Genomic DNA, 22,064 nt, shown 5'->3' on the forward strand with positions numbered 1-22,064 from the left:
GACTCACCATAAAGCCTGCCCATCTGTTCATGAAAACACATTGTTAGGAACTAATATCCTGTCTCGATAAAAACACCATCCATCAAAGAATAGGAGGAAAATCCCCCAGCCCAAGAGATCCACTGCCAGGATGACTCTAATGGCAGAAGGTGGAAACTTCCCTCTGGGACCAGGAGTAAGAACAGGATGTCGTACTAGCCACGCACATTTGACAAGTCCCAACAGGGGCAATTAGGCAAGAGAAAGAATTAGAAAGTGTCTAGATTGGGAAGAAAGAAGTAAAACTATGTCACTGTAGATGTTGTGACCACAGTAACAGAAAACCCCCAAGAACCTTTTCAAAGCTGTGAGAGCTGATGAGGTGAACTCACCAAGGCCAGAAGATATAAATCATTATATGACAATCATACCATACACTAGCAATGAACACTCTCAAGACGAAATCAAGAACAATACCAGCTGGGTGGGATAGTACACACCTTTAAGACCTGCAATTGAAAGGCAGAAGCAGGTGGATCTCCATGAGTTCAAGCCCAGCTTAGTCAATACAGTGAATTCCAGGCCAGCCACGACCACACAGTGAGACCTTATCTTAAAAAAAAAAAAAAAGAGGGGTTGGGGATTCCACTTACAATATCATCAGCAGAGGCAGGTGGATCTCTGGGAGTTTGAGGCCAGCCTGGTCTATAAAAGAGATCCAGGACAGCCAAGGCTGTTACACAGAGAAACCCTGTCTCAAAAAGAAAACAAAAACAAAAATCTGTCACTATGGTTCCTGGCTGGTTTTGTGTCAACTTGACACAAGCTAGAGTCAGCAGAGAGGAAGGAGCCTCACTCTGCTGAGGAAATGCCTCCATGAGAGCCGGTTACAAGGCAATTTCTCAATTAGTGATCAGTGAGGGAGGGCCCAGCCCGTGGTGGGTGGTGCCATCCCTGGACTGCTGGTCCTGGGTTCTAGAAGAGAGCAGGCTGAACAAGCCAGGGGCAGCAAGCCAGTAAGCAGCTCCCCTCTAGGGCCTCTGCGTCAGCTCCTGCCTTCAGGTTCCCGCCCGGCTTAAGTTCCTGTCCTGACTATCTTGAACAGCAATGTAGAAGTGTAAGCTGAATAAACCCTTTCCTCCCCAGCTTACTTCATGGTCATGGTGTTGGGTTACAGCAACAGAAACCCTAAGACACAGCCTTTCTTATAAAACAAAAGCATTTTAACATCCACACTGTGCAAATGCCTCTACTCTGTCATGGGCAGAATTGTAGATATTGGCAGCAATACCAATAATTGAAGTCTAAGAGAAGGAATCTCTCTCTGTGGCAAAATGATGGAGAGTTTTAGTTTGAATGGACTGGGCATCAGTGAGGACGCCAGAGTCCTAACTTGAATGTAATGACAGTCATTTTTTGCAGGCAAACATCAAATAATAGTCATTTTACCCACTAAATGTCGTTTATGCTTTGACTTGGGTTATTGGATTCATGATGACATTTTTTTAATTCCCACCAGAGCTACTAAATTAAATTTGAGTGTAAGAACTGGGTGAAAAGCATGTCTGTAAATCCCAGCATTGGGGGGGGGGGGGGCGGCTGAAGCAGGACTGTTACCGAGTTGAGGCTAGCCTGGGTCACACAGCAAGACTCTGTCTCAAAAACCAAAAACCAACAAAGGAGAAGGCAATGTAGATGCAGAAGAGAACCACACTCCATTCCCTAAACTGGCCATTAAGCCTACCCGAAAGGTCAAAAGTTAAAGTGCACTCCTGGGAAGTGTAGCTCAGTGGTAGTGTGCTTGACCAACATGCTTGAGGTGCTCGGTTCAATCCCCAGTTGGAGAAAAAAGGATATCGTGCTTCCCTGGGAATGCCTGAGAGAATTGGGAGAATCTAAAAGTGTATGAGTAAGTTGTCACCTAGCAGCACATCCTCACCATCCTCAGTGACAGTTCACAAGTCTAAGGAAGGTTCCACGGCCAATGGGATGGCAAAGCATTTGTCTTTCTTTTCGCAACAGAACTGCCATGCCCATTCTCCCCAGGGCAGATGGGCTCTAGAAAGGCAGGAAAAGCAAACACCATATGAAGGCTCACTGAACAAACAGAGCAGTGTGTGCAGCTTTCTCTGACCAATTGGAGCCTGTCCAGAGTTCTCCATGAAAGCTTCCTGCTCAGCTGTGGCTGTCCTCAACAAAACCATGACAGCAACCAACAGCCTGCAGGCGCGCGCATGCATACATACACACTCACTCAAGTTTTTCTAAAAGTCTACTGAAGGGCTAGGATGGTAGCTCAGTGGTGTGTTTGCCAGGCATGTACCGAGGTCAGTTTTCAGCACTGTGGGTGGGAATGAGATGAGGGATCATGAGAAAGAAGAAAAACAAAGACAAGACATCTCTTCAAAGTGTTGAGTTCCTTCCGGACATGGTGGTGCATGCCTGTCATCTTAGGGTTTGGGAGGCAGACACCATCGAGTCACTAGTTCAAGACCAGCCTGGGGCCGGGAGGCAGAGGGAGGCAGATCTCTGTGAATTTGGTGCCGGCTTGGTCTCCACAGTGAGTTCCAGGATAGCCAGAGCTATATCATATACACCTTGTTGAGGGAGAGAGAGAGGTCTAAGATACTCAGAATCCTATTTCATAAAACCCAAACAAATCAAACATACAAAACTAAAATAAAAGTCTAAGTTTCCTAAGGCATTGTACAATCCCAAATCCTCCTTTCTGATGCTTAAGGCCTCTAAAAAAATGACTTTTTAATTAGAATAATAGTGGGAAGGAATCTCTAAAGCAATAAAGAAAAATATATTTTAGAATATGTATGTATGTGTGTGTGTGTGTGTGTGTGTGTGTGTGTGTGTGTGTGTACCATATGTGTGTGGCTGGTACCCTTGGAGGCCAGAAGAGGGCACTGGATCCCCCGGAACTAGAGTTAGGAAGGGTTGTGGGCAACCAAGTAGATGCTAGGGAACTGAATCCAGGTCACTGGTAAGAGCAGCCAGTGCTCTTAATCACCGAGCCATCTCCCCAGCCCCTAAAGAAGAAAGTATTTTTAAACGAAATCCTCCATACCTTTAACTTTGCAAAATTAAAAACAAAGTGGGGTAGAAGGAAGGAGTCTAGAATCAATTTCCTGTTGCCTAGGCTGAAATGACGGAGTATGACCTTTCCGGACTCACAACCCAGTGGACTTCAGCTCTTACTAGAGTCTGGGTGGGGTAAAGGGTGCAGACCTCGGGGCAAGGTAGACCAGAAGGCCTTCCACATCTGTTTAGTCCTAACTGCCTGTGAGCCTGTAGATACTGCAGATGTGACTGGATGGTTGGTCTGCTTTACTACACAAAGAACACACACCTATGTCAGGGGGGAATAATCTACTCCTGGGTGTTAAGTTTGAAGCTGCGAAGCTTAACTCAATAACTGAGCTAGGAGCTTTCAGTTATTTTTGTTTCTACAAAAAATGGAAAACAAGCTTCTTCTAGAAAATATCAAACCGACTAAGAAAATTCTCCACACATCAACATTCAACTTCAGCCCACCTCCACTCTTCAGGACCACAAGAGATGCAGGCAAGATCTGCACACAAAGATTGAAAAGGGCTGAGGAGATGGCTCAGCCGTAAAGGGGACTGCGGCCAAGTGAGACAGACTGAGTTCAATCCCCAGAAACCACATGGTGGACAGAGAACAGAAGACTGTAAGTAAGTTGTTCTCTGACCTAGATTCTCTCTCTTCCCCTTCCTGTTTCTCTCTCTCTCTCTCTCTCTCTCTCTCTCTCTCTCTCTCTCTCTCTCTCTCACACACACACACACACACACACACACACACACACACACACACACACAGTAAAATAAATGAATGTACTTTTTTAAAAAAAGTATTACTTTGATATACTAACAGCCACTAGGAATAAATAGATTTTAACATTTTTAAATAAGAATTTACAAATGTGCAATCACATGTAACTACTAACTCCAACAACAAATGAAAGTGTTTGAATAAGTAACTCAACAAAAATAATAATAATTAAAACAAAACAAAACAAAAACAAAAAGACCTGGGTGTGGTGGTGCCCGCTTTTAATCTGAGCATTCAGGTGGCAGGTGGATCTCTTGAGTTCGAGGCCAGCCTGGTCTACAGAGTGAGTTCCAGGACAGCCAGGACTGTTACACAGAGAAACCCTGTCTTGAAAAAGAATCAAACAAACAAAAACAACAAGAAAGGGAATTTATTGAGTTATATGTTCACTTTCACATGTACTCCCTAATTTTATTTTTCCAGTCTTCCTACCCCCTTGTTTCAGGGAATACAAATTAAGTTACGTGTAAGAGTGATCAATCACATAGGCTCAAACTCACAATAAAGACTTGGGCATCTTTCCCTCCTCAGTGTTGTGGATCCTCATGAAAGCATTTCTGCCATGAAGACCGAACTGTGAAGAATGCTGAAATACATCTAAGGAGAAGATACCCACCCTGCAATTTTAAAAAATGATTTATTTTTAAAATTTGTGTGTGTGTGTGTGTGTGTGTGTGTGTGTGTGTGTGTGTGTGTGTACCTGTGAGTATATGTTCATTATATGTGTGAAGAAGCTTACAGAGACCAGAAGAGGGCTCCAGATCCCCCTGGAATTGGAGTTTCAGACAGCTGTGAGCAACCATGTGGGTGCTAGGAACTGAACTCCATCCAGTGTCCTGCAAGAACAGTAAGCACTCAAACACTGAACCATCTTCTCTGTGTTTGTTTTTTAAAGCAGCTGGATGCTGTGGCATGCACCTGTAATTTTAGCACTTGGGAGGCAGAGGCAGGAGGATTGTCACAAGTTTACGGTCAGCCTTATGTACACAGCAAGAGGCCCTATCTCCAAAAAAGCAAAATAAACACATAAATAAATAATTAAAACAACAAAAAAATTCAGTAACACTCAGAGAAAACTGTAAAATGCCTGTCCCTAACAAGCTACAATATCCTTACAGGGCAAACCAACTCTGTTGTATTTTCTCATTTATGAGTGAACCAGTTTATCATGTCTCATCTCCTTGTTTATAAACAGGTGGCTGAACTGATGAAAACCAGCCCCTGTGAAAAGCCAAGCGTCATCACTTGCTACCTACAAGCATCTCAGAGTTAGTGGGTGGAATCTCATGTGTGGCTAACCATGTGCGTGTCCAGGCATGTCCATCTTTGTCTCTTCCTATCAGGTTCTGCCACACATCAGCCCGCCCGTAATACACACTGTGAGGATATGGCAATGTGTGTGTGTGCCCGCGAGAGCCCCAGCTCACAAGAGTACTAAGTTGCTTAGAGAGGTAATACATATTCACATTAAGTATCCCAGTGCCAGTAAAATGAAAGGTTACCATATTCTTACTAATAATATAGATGAGCTATCATCTGCATACGATTTGCATAAATCACAAAGCTTAAAAATAAATAAAACTATGCCATATGTTCAGTTAAAATGCAACAAAAATACATAGATAACAATCGAGTGTGTGAAGTTTCAGCACACCAATGAAGGCAATGGGAAAGAAATAGCGAGATTTTTTTTTTTTTTTTAATGGCCAGTAGCACATGAATTCAGAAAAGGGAATTAGGGAACAGGAAATGGTTTTGCTATTATTACCTGATCATGGCAACAAGAAAGAAGTGTGGCTCATGGCAGTTCCTGCCAAACCTGGAGGTGTGGGCAGAAGAAACCACTGGGCCTGCTTACAGGAGGCGAAGATTTCATCCCTCACTCCTTAATTAGTGCACTCTCTCTCTTGCCTTGGCGTCTCTACCCGTAATGGTGAAAGCTGACGGATGGCTAATATTCCTTTAGTGGACACTTCTGGCAACTCTTTCTTTGAAACGCACATCCAGGCCCCAGCCCACTTCCTTCACCCCTGATAATCACAGTATGCAAACTAAATTACTGGTGAGTCGGTGACTTTGATTCTTGTGTGCATTCACATGATTTCTTTATTAAGATTTGTTGAAAATTCAACAGTCTAATTCATAGTGTGAAAATTTAGCACTCAGCGGCCATCACTTCTGCACAGCCTAACACTAGCGATCTAGACAGAGTTCATGATTGCCTGAGACCCTTGCAAGAATTTTGGTCTAACTGTGATTCACAGTGTTGGGGAATCAGGAGAAATAATGCTGTCTGCACTGCTTACAGCTGGCTTAGGGTTGACTTGGTGACACTGAACTAAGATAGTAACATTTCTCCTTTTATGGCAACCTAAACAACACACAAGTGTGATTGTTGTGCCAAAGGCTAAATAAATATCTTTTCATCTTTTAAACTCATGGTACTGAGGGAGGGTGAAGAGCTGCAGAAGAGAACTATGGGGTCTAACGTTGAGAATATCAGAATATCAAACTATTTCTATTATCATTTTATGTTAGAAATTCTTGGCTATCTGAATGTTAGGACTCTTGGGGCCTAGTCACGGCAATGGATTCTAATATCACCCAACAAAACACTAAACAACACGAGCGCTCTCCGTTGTCACATACTCTTTGGAAGTTATTTCAGGGAAGTGGGGAGCCTAACTAGGAAGAGGAAACACACTTAAGGTTCCATGAAGTTGTTAAGATAAGGGAAGCGCCGGGCACAAAAATTAAACTGCAGATCCAGAAGTGTGCAAAGTTTTTCAAATAATATTTTTGCTTGTCTCTAGCTCCACGATACAGTTTAAATTTGGGCCAACTTTTTAAAGTATTTGTTAAACAGTTCCCACATGTGACATATGTTTCCAGGATACTTCTGACATTGATATGAGAAATTATAAAACATTTAGAAACGAAAATGTTAGTCTCAAAAATAACACTGTAAGTTCCAAGCCTCTTCTGAATTCGTTAAGACGGGAAAGCATTTGGAGAATGGTGTATTTCTGCTTTCAAGTGTTCAAATAATGTGCCTAACAACATCCCACCACGGAACTGCGAGAGCCAAGACCAAGAGCGCCAGGTCTTAAAGCTTACTCTCGGCGTGTGAGGTCCCGGTCCTGTCTACCCTGAACGTAGGTCCCTTTACCCCTTCATCTGGGAAGGGTGTCACTCTCCCCACCAGCATGACAATGCCACTACTCGGCTCACCCCGGGGAGAAGAAACACATGGATAAGAAGCAGCGTCAACTCTCAACCAAAGGAAGGGTGAGCAAGGACCGATCTGCAACACATTAATTCAGAAACTCAGCCGAGAGGCTCCTACTATATCTAGCCGATCTAAACTTGAGCTCGTGATAACACTGCACAAAGCTATGGTAGATGAAAGTGATAGGTAATGCCAACAGAACAATCCCACTGACAACACAAACTCCTCCAAGGATTCTTCCAGGCACCGTGATAGGATACATATCTCCATAGCCAACTGTCGTCATGGAGATAATCACCCACCAGCAGGCAGCGGGGATGCTGGCGAAGTCCTTGTTGGATGTTTCCAGGTCCAACCCATGTTCAAGAAGCTGAGAAAGTGCACTAAAGATTGCCATGGCAACACAGATGAAGACAAGTAACATAACCATCTCCCGGTAGCATCGCTTGAGAGTCAAGCCCAGTGTCTGTAGACCAATGAAGTGCCGGGCAAGCTTAATCACCCAGAAGATCCTCATCATCCGGAGTACCCTCAAGGTGACTCCAGCCCTCTGGAGTTGCGAGTTCTCGCCTGTAAACACTGTCATGAGCACAGAGATGTAATAGGGCGTGATTGCCAGTAAGTCAATGATGTTCAGGGGTCTCTTGACAAACTCACACTTGTTCTTGGAGACGATGAACCTCACGATGCACTCGGCGGTGAACCAGCCTATGCAGATAGCTTCAATTATCCTGTCAAGGGATACAAAGGGAGAATTGATCATTTTATTTTTAAGCATTTTAATAGCTCTCTGATTCTTCAGATAGTACTACACTGACATATTAATTCAGTCACTTTTCCAGAAAACATGAAGAACAGACAGTGTTCACATCACCAGACCCACCAGGACGCAACACGACAATAATACTACAATGATAACTGAATTTCAAAAAGTTCTGATGCCTTAGCCTACAGGAAACACTATTTAGAAGAAGTAGGTTGGTTGTTGTTGTTGTTTTTAACCCATCATTAGCACTTGAAAAAAAAATCTCTCTCCTCTTTGGTGGTGTGAACTTAGCTTAAATTGATCTAACCACGTGAGATCTCACATATTCTTTGAGGACAATGGTTCCCAACTATGGGTTCAGCAATGGAGGATGGGACAGGAAGGTCTTGTTCCTAGAAAGTGGAAAAATGTCCTAAAATGTGACTCTTCTTTTACATCCCTCCCCCAGGAGGCTTGTGTGGGGGACACTGAGGCAGGGGGAGACACTGAGGCGGGGGTAGCTTTTACGGATTGCGTGAATGAACACTACAGAGAAGTTCCTGGTCCACTTCCCTCAGTCTGGAAAACAGGCTAAGGACCCTGGGCTGGGCCAAACCATTACTAAGATCTCCCCAAAGACCACAACTACTTGGTCTTTTACTTTCATAATGATTTTTATTCAGCATACAGATTTATTTATTTTTCTTTTTTGTGTATGGGTGTTTGCCTGCATATATGTATGTGCACCATATGTGTGCAGTACCCACACTGTCCAGAAGAGGTCATCAGATCCCTTGAACTAGAGTTAGAAACACCTGCAGTTATAGATGCCTGGACTTATAGCCACCATGTGGGTGACAGGAATCCAACCCGAGTCCTCTGGAAGAGCAACAAGTGCCATTATTTCTCAAAGTTCCCATACCACTGCCCATGTTGAAAATGACATTTGCAGAGCATCTTAGAGACAAGGGGCAGGCTTCTTAGAAAGAAGCAGCTGCTGGAAGGCTCCAGCCACCCCCCCCCCCACCCTCATCCCCATCTGCACTCTGAGGCTGAAGAAATCCAATTTTAGCATACTGGTTAGGAAGCTCTGGCCTGGAAGAGCAGCTAATCCAGGGGTAATTGCAAACTGACTTAAACATTTTAATTCCAAGTTAAAGTTAGTGTTGGTATTATGTTATTCACTTTCCACACATAATCAAGGGGGTGGATGGAAGCAGGTCAACAGTATTATGAAAAAGAACTACTCTTAAGTTCACACCACAGAACCCAAGCTGCCCTGAACGCCGCTTGAAAATGAGTAAATACAATTAACCGGGTTTCCTTATTACGCAGCTTTCCAGGGCCAGGAAGATGAACTTTATAAATTTGTACTTATTTTTTGAGTAAATATTCATGTTCATATGGCTCAAAACTACAAAGCTGGCCAGGCGTTTTGACACACACCTGTAGTCTCAGAACTTGTGGAGGCAAGAGGATCAGGAATTTATGGCTGGCCTCTGCACGTAGCAAGTGAGAAACCACCCTGGGCCTCATAAAACATACCACCTCTACTCCCCAAAAAACAAAACACAAAACAAGAATACAGAAAGAGAAATCTCTCTCAGCCAGGCATGGTGATGTGTGCCTGTAGACCCCAGAAAAATCTCAGCCTGGCCCAGCAACATGTGCCTGTTCACCCGGAAGCTTGGATGGTGAGGAAGGAGCATCACTCTAGCTCCTAAGTTAAGGACCAGCCAGGGAGACTCAAAGAGTCAGATGGTCTCGCTCTAATCCTGTTTCCAAACGCCCCAGTTCCCCTCCCCAGAGGCAAGAAATAGTTTCTTACGAACCCTTACAGAGTTATTTTATGTATGCTATAAACAAGTAATATCCGTAGTCTGTGTCCTCAGCATCTCTTGGGGGATCATTTCTTTCAAGTCAGTGAATAATGTTTTCTCAGTGGGGGGATGGGAAGGGTACCTAAAGGACCGGGGGTGGTGGTGGTGGTGGTGGTGCATGCATCCATGTGCCTATATATTACTCTCTACCTAATTCTCTTGAGACACCGTCTGTCGCTGAACCTAGAGCTCGGACACAGGCCAGCAAACCTCCTCGCTCCTCCTGTTTCTGCCCACCCCACCCCCCAACACTAGAATTACATGTGTGTGCACAGCTATGACCAGCTTTTCACATGGGTGTTGAGGATCTGTACTCAGGTTCCCAGGCCTTTGCAGCAAATGCTTTTACCCACGACACCAGTGGCTCTGTGAGTCACAGGGGTCACACATCAGATATTTAGACAGAGAGTACTCTGGAAGAAGAAATGGGCAGGTCGCCAGCCAGTCACGGAGGAAGCAGGGCATACAGGAGGAGAGGTAAAAGCCACCAGCCATGTGGCAGCATGTAGATAAATAAAAATGGGTTGATTTCAGTTATAAGAGCTAGTTAGAAATAAGCCTTGCCAGGCGGTGGTGGCGAACGCCTTTAATCGGGAGGCAGAGCCAGGTGGATCTCTGTGAGTTCGAGGCCAGCCTGGTCTACAGAGCAAGTTCCAGGATAGGCTCCAAAGCTACACAGAGAAACTCTTGTCTCGAAAAAACCAAAAAGGAAAAAAAAAGGAACAAGCCTAAGCTAAGGTCAAGCTTTCATAATTAATAAGAAGTCTCTGTCATTATTTGGGAGCTGGCTGGCAGGACAGAGAAAGACTCCTTACAATGGCATTTGCAGGAAAAGTGAGGCAGGGGAATTGTGAGTTCCAGGCGAGCATGGGTTACATGTTGAGACCCTGTCTCAAAAAAAAAAAAAAAAGAAAAAGAAATAGAGAAGATGGGGAGCGCGCACGCGCACGCGCGCGCGCACACACACACACACACACACACACACACACACACACACACACGGGCATACTAATATCAGCAATTGGGGGGTAGAAGCAGAAGGATCAGGAAGGGGGTTCAAGGTCGACCTATCTTCAAAGCAACACAAATTTAAAAAATTTTTAAAGTTTCCTCACTTTTTAAACATGGTTCCACAGAATGCCTGAATGTTTGTATATGACCGGCTCAGGCATTCCACTTGGACATTTCTAGATGTCTAGGCAGTTTCTAATCCCTGGCTCCCCAAACTAGGGTGCAAATTATATTGTACCTGTGTTATGTGTTTCATTTTTTTAAAATGTATTTATTATTTAATGTATGTGAGTGCTTTGTCTGCATGTATGCCTTTCTGCCAGAAGAGGGCATCAGATCCCACTGTAGACAGTTGTGAGCCACCATGTGGTTGCTGGGAATTGAACTCAGGACCTCCGGAAGAGCAGCCAGTGATCTTAACTGCTGAGCCATCTCTCCAGCCCCATGTGTTTTATTTTTTGAGACAGGCTTTCACACTGTAGCCTAGGCTGGTCTAGAACTTACTGGGTAGCTCAGGCTGGCTTCAAACTCACAGCAATCCTCCTGTCTCGGCTTCCTGAATGCTGGGATGACAAGAACAGGCTACTAGGCCCTGCTGAATCTTCTTGCGTAGTTCTACATCAGTTCACATTTTTGCAAATATAACTGTAGGATAAATCCTAGACTTGGGAGAAATTTTTGCTAGATCTCGCCTAACTATTCCCTCTAACAACCCAGGCAGTGCCCACAGCACCCCAAGGTAAAGCCCCATGGAACGCGGAGCTCTCGGCCTCGCTGACAGATGGGAGCCGCAGTCCCATGTGAAAGGATGCTGAGAATATTTTCATCTGCTATTTTCTGTTCCATGACCTATGTCACTTGCTCCAGGCCTTTCATCTCCCCGCACACGATGGAGATACCGCAGGGCATGTAAAGTGTCAGATCAAGTCTGTCTACTTCTCAGTCTTGGAAAACCATCCACCGGCTTGGCCTATAAACGTTTGCCGTAGGAGAGAACAAGCTATAGCCTGCGGTCTGAATCCATCCTTCATCCGGCAGTCCTTCTTTTTTTTTAATGACATTTTTTAATGGTTGGAGGGGGAAGAGAGAAAAGAAAAAAAAATTAGATTCCATGACATGTAGTAACTCTAGGAAACTAGAATTTCTGCGGCCATACACGCTCTTACGGGAAGGCAGCCAAACTAGTCTGCTTGTGGTTGTTTCCACACTACAGTGCACAAGTTGAGTGAGTGGTCATGACAGACCTAAGACGGCCCCATCCGGGGCATCAGGACCTTGGCTGTGTCTTCTGGAGTGAATGGCGGTGTTTTCAGCCCACCAGTAACTTAATGCCGTGGTGAGGGCAATGAGCAGGTGACGTCACAGCTGGGCCAGCCCACCACACAGTCAACTAATGTCCTGGTGAGGGAGATGAGCAGATGATGTCACAGCTGGGCCAGCCCACCACAGTCACCTAATGTCCTGGTGAGGGCAATGAGCAGATGACGTCACAGCTGGGCCAGCCCACCACACAGTCACCTAATGTCCTGGTGAGGGAGATGAGCAGATGACGTCACAGCTGGGCCAGCCCACCACAGTCACCTAATGTCCTGGTGAGGGAGATGAGCAGATGACGTCACAGCTAAGATATGTGGCTGGCTCTACTCGTGGACTTTTTGATTGACAGAAGCATTCCTGTCCTCGCCAGACTACTGGTGGGTCATAAATCTTGGAAGAGATGAAGAACCCCAAAGGACAGTTTTCAAATACACTGCTTAAACAAGCATAACATAATATCATGTCTACCCAGTTACATTTCCCATATTTCTAGACTCCTTGAGGGTGGGCAGGGTCATGTGACCTGTTCTAACCAATGGGCAATGAGGACAGGAGCAGAGAGGCGTGGGTGTGCATTCTTGCCCTGCTGTGGTAGCCTGGGAGCCACATTCTCTGGTCCACCACAGGATGGAGGACCTCCACCAGCTCTATTCCCTGACTCACTGCGCACAGAGCATAGGCACTTCCCACCCTGACCCAGACTAGACACGGTACACGATCAATAACTAAATCTTTGTTGTATTGAGCCCTGGGACATCTACCTTGCTTGCCGTCCTTGGTCGGTAATGAACCAGTGAATCCAGCAAGCAGTAAACTGCGCACTCAAAAGGAACTCCAGGAAGACACTGTAGTACCCGATGACCACCTAAATCTGAAGAATATGCCGGGCGGTGGTGGCACACACCTTTAATCCCAGATTTCAGGAGGCAGAGAAGGGTGGATCTCTGTGAGTTCGAGGCCAGCCTGGTCTACAGAGCAAGATCCAGGACAGGCACCAAAACTACACAGAGAAACCCTGTCTCGAAAAAAACAACAAAACAAAACAAAACAAAAACCGGAAGATCACTAAAAGTATAGTAAAAGATCACCTCCAGGCCGTGTGCATAAGATATATAGAAAACAGAAGTGGATTTCAGGGTCACCCTTGGATAACCTATTACATGTATGGAAATGTGGAGGGAATGCCTGAAAGCCAAACCACTTTGGGTCTCGAGCATTTCAGGTAAAGGATCAGCAACCTGTAACAATTTCAGTTCTGACACTTGCTGTTGGATAAAATGCGTCTGCTTTCTAACTACTGGATGACGTGTCTTTTCTAGCCAGCAGGGCACTGTACCTGACAGCAAGAAGCTCGCATTCTCCTCCTTTGATGGGGGAGCCCCAGCCAGCAAGTACCGGTATCTGCGTTCCCGGGGCCCCATCAGTTCTTTATAAAATCCTAAGATCTATCACTTTCAGAAGAGCAAAATTCTTAATTGTGCCCAAAATACCAGAACATTTTCTGACTAATTATTTCCACCAGCAGCCCAAGTTGCTTAGATTAAAAAGGAGGAAATTCAAACGATGTGGAATAATCTTTCAGTACGGGAATTGAAAGCTTGTCTGTAATGAGGTCCTGGGGGCTTCACCGCCTGCCCCCCTAAGTCGGATGAATTCTCTCCAGATTAGCACTGAAGGGATGGATCAGCCAGGCACCCCAGGCACTGCTTTCTACCGTGGCTCACGCCAAGGCGACCTCCCTCAACAAACACCTGAAGCCTGCCCAAATCCCCCAGCTTCCAAGGGTTTCCAAAGGGCTCTCACCAAAGCACCAGCAACCACGGGGGAAAGTCTGCACCGTTGGCCGAGCACCGTGGCAAACAATGGCGTGCTTCTGAAGGCTATTTCCACCAAATGCAAACGGGGGGACACTGTGGAAGAAGAGCTCGCCTCGGAAGCCTATTCTAACTGCACTAAAAACAAACAAACAGAAACACACAAACAAATCACTGCCAAGTTACTGAGGCCCTTTTGGTTGGGTACTGTGCTGAGCACTGTATAGACATCATCTTGAATACTCTTCCCAGAATTCTAGGAAGTGTGTATAGATGACAAAGCCCGACGCTGGTGGTTAACTATCTTGTCCAAGGTCACACTAACAGGGACCACAGAGGTACAGGGAACAAAGCCCAGACCTACAGGCCTTTAGAGCTGTGTGAACATCTAATAACACTGATGATTCCTATGAGTGTCCACTGTTCATATGAAACGGTTCGTCTCCGTATCTTCATGTCCACAGCTTCTAAACTCATTCATAGTTTATTACCTCAGGAGTGGGGCCCCTGAGGATAAGAATGGCTCAATTTTCTTTCTTGGCTTCTGCCACGTAGTGAGGAAGCTTGAAGGCCTTTGATACACCGGTGCTGTGTGTTTTGGACTTCCCTGCTGAAAAACCATGAGCCAAGTGAAGGTCTGCATGAAACTCGGGAAAAGTTACAATGTACAAAGCCCTCCTCTCTCGGGTCCTAGAGGACCTTCACCACGGCCTGCAGACACCAGCCAGTACTAGTCGCTGGCCGATCCTTCACGACAGAAGGCACTTCTGGGAATGACTCTGAGGACCTCTTAAGGGAAGAAAATGCTTCACAGCATTAACTAGCATCTGTCTCCATCCCATGGGACAGGGCACAAAGACTATGCCAGTGAGGAGGAAGGTCAAAGCCTATGGGTGGTCTCTTTGTCTGTTCCCCAGGACAATTTATTACCCAAACTTTTAAGCATACAAATTCAATCAGATGCATCAATGTTTTACTTACGTGTTTGTGTATTTATTTTGGCGGTGTTAGGCCTGGCACATGACTTCTAATGCTAAGTTCAAGGTTCAATCACTATCTTAAAATATGTTGTGGTTGCTTATCACCAATTTTTCTCTTTAACTATTCTTTAATCTCGCTTCTAATGCAGCTCAATTGCAGACATCAACTCACTTCCCCCTAAAAAACCCAGAGTGTACTGCAGTTAGCATTTATTTAATGTTTTTCTTTTGATACAAACTTTATATGATGAAATGTTCAAATCTTAAGGTACATTCATTGTAGTTTTGTTTTTTAAATAATTTATTCCTATTTTAGGTACATAGGTGTATTGCCTGTGTGCATGTCTGTGTGATGGTGTCAGATCCCCTGGAACAGAAGTTTACGGACAGTTGTGAGTTGCCTTGTGGGTGCTGGGAATTGAACCCGGATCCTCTGGAAGAGCAGTCAGTGCTCTTAACCGCTGAGCCATCTCTCCAGCCCCATTCACTGCGTTTGGACAACACATTTAACCTAAACCCTTATCAAGTCAAAGCTCTCCCATCGCCCAGAGCTCTCTGCTTGATTCTTCCTTCTGTCTCCAGCCCTCACCCCCAGACTCCTCAGTCACATAGTGAGCATACGACAGGCAGGTGCTTGTCTAGCACAAGGTAAGTGACTTTTATGGACAAAGAAGGCCTGGCATGGCTACTCCACAGCAGTCAGTGGGATTGTTAAACGGGGCATCTACCAGGTGAAACAGCGCTTCCTCCCGGAAAGATAGAAGTTTCATCAGGCTGGGCGGTGATGGCGCATGCCTTTAATCCCAGCACTCAGGAGGCAGAGGCAGGCGGATCTCTGTGAGTTCGAGGCCAGCCTGGGCTACAGAGTGAGTTCCAGGATAGGCTCCAAAGCTACACAGAGAAACCCTGTCTCGAAAAACAAAAACAAAACAAAAGAAGTATCACCAGGTTCACGTCTCTGAAAGGATAAAGAAAGAGTGATGTGCAGAGACGTATTGTTCAGCTCTGTGTGCGCAGGTGTACTCAGCCCTGTGCACACGCGTGTGGACGCCACGGATCAACAGCGGGTGTTCCTTTATCATTCTCCACCTTATTTTTTGATTTTTAGGCAAGGTCTCTCACTGAACCTAGAGCTCGCCATTTCATCTACTCCAGCTGACCAGAAAGCCTGGGATCTGCCTGTCCCAGCCCACAGCCCACGCCGGGGTTAGAGATGCACTCCAACCAGGCTCAGCTCTAACACGGTGCTGGAGATCCGAATTCAAATTCTCAGGCTTGCAAGGCAGGCATTTTCCCGCTGAGCCCTCTCTCCGGCCTTGCCCAGCGTTGAAAGGGAAAGAGAATCCTCTGACGTGCTAGTTACACCACGCCCAAACCTTCCACGCGTTAAGCTAAGTGAAAACAAGCCGACCCCACAAAGCCAAAAGCTAGGGCACTCTGTCGATAGGAGGAACCCCAATAGTTAATCTGAAACAGAACATGGAATTGTGGGTAGCAGGGGCTGGGAACTGTGTGGTAGGTGCACAGTTTCAGATTTATAGGTTGATACAGCGTCGAAAGTCTGTTTCACAACTGCGAGACTACTTAGCACCACTGAACTGCACACTTAAAATGTCTTTTAAAAAGTAAAATTTGATATGTGGGCTTTTAAAAGCCACAATTAAAAAATATATATATGGGCAGTGATGGTATTCGATGCCACACCCTCAACACTTAACCTGGAGCCTCAACCTGGCACGTCTTACTGCGGAGCCCCATCACCCTCCAGACAATGACCCCCCCCCAAAAAATGGTGTCTAGCTTGCCAGTAGTTAGTCCATATTCTGATACTTCAAAAAAAAAAGTATGACAAGGATACCTAGAAAAAACGGACAACTAGGTGGAGACATGATTCAGTGGTACCTCTTAAAACACACAAGATAATAAGCTTGCAAAATAAAATAAGAGCTAGAACATGCTTTGGCACACAATAAATTGTGACTATCACAGACTTATTATTACGACTCCTACTATTATCATCCCTTGGCCACAGTCTTCTCTTCACACACAAAAGATTATTTTCATGTTTTACCGAGTGCAAAGAGACGGAGCCATGGCGTCACTGCCCAAACCTCATCTGAAATTGAGCTGCCCCTCCAACAGTCTCAGGAGACGGGTCCTTCAGCAGGGCATTATGTCACTAGGGCTCTGCCTTTGTAAATGGACTAATGTCAACAGTAGCAGGAGAAGGTGGAAAATGATGGAGGAAAATCGGATGTTAGCTTCTGGTCTCCACATGCATGCAGAGGGTGTACAGCGCTCCCTACACACACCCACACCCACACAAACGCTCGCACACATGCACACCCAAAGCTCAACAGCATCCATCACGAGAGTGGGTTCAGCTCTTTGGAAGCACACCCCCTCTTTTTCTCTTTGCTCTTTTGCTCACAATGTCTGGTGGGAGGATGCCTCGTGAGCAAGTGCTCTGACCACACTCGGACCCCTCAGTCTTGACTTTCCCAGCTCCAGAGGTGAAAGCTAATGCATTTTTTTTTTTTTTGCTCATTACTAATTACCGAGTCCGTGGTCTCCTGCAACAGTAGTGCAAGGCGGACGAAGACAGAATTCTTTGAAGGCTTTTGCATATATTCTTACACACTGATAGTTGCAGCATAAAGTGTTCAAATGCCTCACCAGAGCAACTGGCAAAGATCTATCAAGCTGAGCACTACACAGGAGTACCAGCCACCCACGCAGGGATTTATCCCACACAGGCACCCACACACTTCCAAGAACATGTATGATGAGAGCCGTTACTTACATTACCCAAGGATAGAGAATATATAAATGTCTCCCCGCAGGAGATGGATTATGTAAGTATGTTTCTAAAAGTTATTATTGGTTCAAACTGTGTGAAATTATCAAACAAATACCCAGTTTTATATCATGCAGCCGTAAGAAGGCATCGTGCCTTGTGCCATGCGGTCACAAGAAAGAGAAAGATGGATCACTGTAAGCTGATGTAGGATATTCCTCAAGACACAGAGTTACGCGAGGCATGGGAGAGCACAAATAACACACTACAGTTGTGTGAGGATAGTGTGCATGTGTGTGCACTGGAAATATACCTGAGACTCTAGCCAGGAGTGGTGGCACATGCCTGTGTAATCCAAGCACTCCCGAGGGCCGAAGCAAGGCAATGGTAGTGAGTGTGAGAGCAGCCTAGACTATACAGCGAAACCCAGCTTCCACAACCAAGTGGGAGGGGGAGGGGACAGGGGAAGGGGAGAGGGCGGGAGAAGTGTCCTCCCCCCCCCCAAGGGCACCCCTCAGACCTGATGCAGGATGGAAACTCACTTTTCACTCTATTCCCCTTTGTATCACTAAATGCCTTACCAGGTGCACACATTATTTTTCCAATTTAAAAACACTTTTAAAAGTAAAAAGCATGGCCAAACAGAAAGGCAATCATCACGATCGGGTTGTCAGCCGGTTGAATCAACCCAGACAACCCTAGGAGAAGCCACAAAAGGAAAAGCTAGCCCCACCATCCCAAGCTTTCAGACTTGAATAATGCGAGAGGCAGTTCTAGTTTCCAATCACTCGGTTTGTTTTGGTTTTTCGAGACGAAGTTTCTCTGTGTAGCCCTGGCTGTCCTGGAACTTGCTCTGTAGACCAGATTGGCCTAGAACTCGGAGATCCATCTGCCTCTGTCTCCCAGGCACTGGGATTAAAGGTATGTGCCACCACCATCCAGCTTCCAATCACATTTTTAACAGGTAGATGTTGTGTAATAAAAATTTCCAACCAACATTATCGCTGCCTTGGGGACCAGCCTCCAAGGACCACAGGGCTCGAAGGGAATCCATAGTCAGCATGTACTATACTAGATTTTCCTATCTGAAAAGGTTAGGGGAAAAAGACCCTCACACACTCCCTTGAAGGCTTCCTTCAGATCTTTTCTTTATCCTTCTTCTGCATTCTCTAGTCTTCATTTTCCTGGTGATTTCCTTCTCTCATTCCTGATGTTTTCCTTCTAACTCATGTTTTAACTCTCTTATTCTTGATGTGTTCCTTCTAACTCTCATTTTTGAATTTTTCCTTTTAGAGCATTTTAACTCCCTCTGTTCTTTCCCTTACTGCGTACATACCCCAGCAAAATCTTTCAGGCAATATAAAACTTACATTGGGGCTGCATTCTGTTTTTCTAGTGAATGAATACAAGTACAAAACAGCATGTCTTCCCTATCCCTCCCTTACGTGATTAAACATTTTACGAATTACAGGTGAAAAACAAATTATCCCAAGAACCCACGTACATTCATACCCCAAGCAACTTGTTATAGATTAACCATGTGGGTAAGCAAGGTATTCTTCTCAGGCAGGTCTTTTACCGGCAGGCTGCAGTTTTGCAGTTACAAAGAAAGGGCCAATTATTTTATTACTTATCTTGAAAGGCAATCTTATAAGGAATCTTAAAGGAATCACTAACCTAACCTTTTATATATGGAAAAACCATCCGTTAGGTCTACTTTAAATCTTTAGGGTGCATACCCACCCATTAATAGTTTCTTATATCAGGAGATCGAGGGCAAAAATGGGCACAAGGAATTAGTTATCACCTTGGATCACCAACCAATCCCAGCAAGGAAAGTACATCAGCTAATGATAATTGGGCTGCTTCGTTCTTGTTCCCCGACCTTATCGAGTTCCTCATTCAACTATGTGCCTTTCTAAAACTTTAGATCTTGTTGGTTTTTTTTTTTTCACCTCAAAACTATTTAACATCTTAGTCTAACTTTAATTTATTTTCAAAGCTTAGTTTCAGCTGTGATGCACCCCGAAACCTGTGAAGACATCTCCCAACATTAAGGTTAAAAGAATTTAAGCTAGCTGGGCTAATTGGGACTCAGTTGTTTTTCTTAATCATTAACCTAAGCCATAGTCTGTATGGCTCCTCAATAGGAATTCATGTGTTGTAGCAGTGTGATATTTCCATATATATATATATATATATATATATATATATATATATATATATATATATATATATTGGTTTTTTCCAGACAGGGTGTCTCTGTATAGCTTTGCGCCTTTTCCTGGAACTCACTCTGGAGACCAGGCCTCGAACTCACAGAGATCCGCCTGCCTCTGCCTCCCGAGTGCTGGGATTAAAGGCGTGCACCACCACTGCCCGGCTCCTTGTTTATATTTTTAATCATTAACACTTTATTTAAACTAACATTATTATTATCATTAAGACAGTAGAACCTAGGAAGAAATTATCTTCATATTAATCCACAGGTAAAAATGCCCAGTAGGACAGGGATGTTTCCATGAGATAAACACACTACATTACAGGCAGAGGGGATCTCTCCACACCCATTCACACCATACCGGACACCAGGGAAAGATGGCAGTGGCGAACATGTGAAGGCCCAGCAGAAGCAAAAGACATTCTAGAGTCTGTGGTCTCGGGGCCTTGTTGTCCAAGAGTCACCTCTCAGGGATTTGCCTCCTGGTGGGCCGACACCCTGAAGTCAACTGCCACCTGCTGCTCCTCTGACATGGCCGCCAGCACAGCAGCTCACCAGTACCCACCATATTACCTAGGGTCTTTCCTATGTCCTTGTGCATGTTTTCTCTGTTACATGAAAGAAGGTGGGCTCTTTTTTCACATTCAACTTTAAAGGAAAAGAAAATCATATCAAGTACTTCGGATCCACACTGATGGGAATATGGATAAATAGATGCTGAACACTTTCCCAAAGGCAAACTACTTTTCTCTAAATGCGCATGTATTAGTTCATTTAATTCTGACAGCAAATGTACATGGCAGGTTTTGTTCTTATCCCCACCCAGAAACGAGCAAACTAAAGCACATTTATTCCTGCCACAGAAGAGATCGCCATCACGTCAAGTCTGTCATACACTACATCCTATCGGGGTTTTGTTGTTGTTAATTTTTTAGATATATTTATTTATTATATGTGGAGGAGTGTTTTGTTTGCCTGTTTGTCCGTGCACCTGGTACCCTCTGAGTTCAGAAAAGGATGCTGGATCCCCAGTAACAGCTTGGAAGCTGCCATGTGGGTGCTGAAAAGCCAACCCAGGTCCTCTGTTAAGCAGCCAGTAAACCACGGAGCCATCTATCCAAACCCTGTGCGCTTTCTTATGGTTATAGTTCATGGATACTTGTCATTTTACATTCACTGCTCGAGATTATTTGCTTACCATGACTTCTATTAGTCAGCCACCGGTTACTGTAACAAATACCAATCAATCTACAAAGAGAAAAGGCTCATCTTTGTCTCAGCGTTTGGAGGCTTTGGTTCCTGGTTGTACGGCTTTACTGTTTCTGAGCCTGAGATGTGACAGTACATCCTCATGGCATGGAGCTTATGGGAGAGCAAAGCTGCTCACTTCATGGCTGGGAATTTAAAAAGAGATCCTGCCATCCCATTCAAGCGCATACCTTCAAAGGCCCTGAAGACCTCCCCGGCTAGGGCCAATCTCTTAAAGTTCCTACCACCTCCCCAGCTGGGGGACCAAAACTGTAACACTACACCTGAGCACCTGCTGCTGGAAATACGCGGCACGGTTAGGGTAGCGGTGAATTTAAAGCGACATTTCCAAAGCCAGGGGGACGGGCTGTGGAGACGGGGCTCCTTGGGCAGAGTGAAGGAGCTGATACTAATCGGGTGCACTCTTCTGTCCATATCCACCACCAACCCCTGCCTGACTTCCTTGGAAATGTCCCACTGGCTCCACCTCCCCTAGGTTCCTCTGTCTCCTGCTTTGACAATACGGACCCTGAACTCACACTCTCTGTGGGCAAACAGGGGCTGACAGTCCTCTGCAAAAGGACAACCCAGTTCCTGCCCGCATATTCACAGACTCCCATTCCAGCCCCGCCAGGGTGGGGCCACACACCCCACACCACATTCCATCCAAGAAGAGTGTTTAATTTTTATTACATTTATTTATTAACTGGAGTGTAGGTGTGTACACACATTAATGAAGTCAGAGGACATCTTGCAGGAGTCAATTCTCTCCTTCTGTCATCTAGGTCCCGGGGAATGAACCCAGAAGGTCAGGCCTGACGAGTGCCTCTACCTAGCTCACTTGTCCTAAAAGGATTATTTTAAAAACAAAGAAGAGGGGCTGGAGAAACGGCTCCGTAGTTACGAGTACTAGGTGCTCTTGTAGAGGACCAGGGTTCAGTTCCCGGACTCACTTGGCAGCTCAGTTTCAGGAAATCCAACA

The 22,064-nt window shown here is 45.2% G+C and overlaps 1 protein-coding gene across 2 annotated transcripts in view; it reads right to left on the reverse strand.

The window, feature by feature from the left end:
* Positions 1 to 5,541: 5,541 nt before the first annotated feature.
* Positions 5,542 to 22,064, reverse strand: part of Kcng3 (potassium voltage-gated channel modifier subfamily G member 3) — a 47,111-nt gene continuing 30,588 nt past the window's right edge. Inside the window, exon 2 of one of the 2 annotated variants that reach the window (XM_006990506.4) lies at positions 5,542 to 7,800. In XM_006990506.4, coding sequence (XP_006990568.1) covers positions 7,155 to 7,800 — 646 coding nt within the window. In that variant the 3' untranslated portion in view covers positions 5,542 to 7,154. The remainder of the gene's footprint in view (positions 7,801 to 22,064) is intronic. The other variant, XM_006990507.4, reaches the window with a different exon arrangement.

This window comes from Peromyscus maniculatus, chromosome 22 (assembly GCF_049852395.1).
Source record: "Peromyscus maniculatus bairdii isolate BWxNUB_F1_BW_parent chromosome 22, HU_Pman_BW_mat_3.1, whole genome shotgun sequence".
In the NCBI taxonomy this organism is placed as follows: Eukaryota; Metazoa; Chordata; class Mammalia; order Rodentia; family Cricetidae; genus Peromyscus; species Peromyscus maniculatus.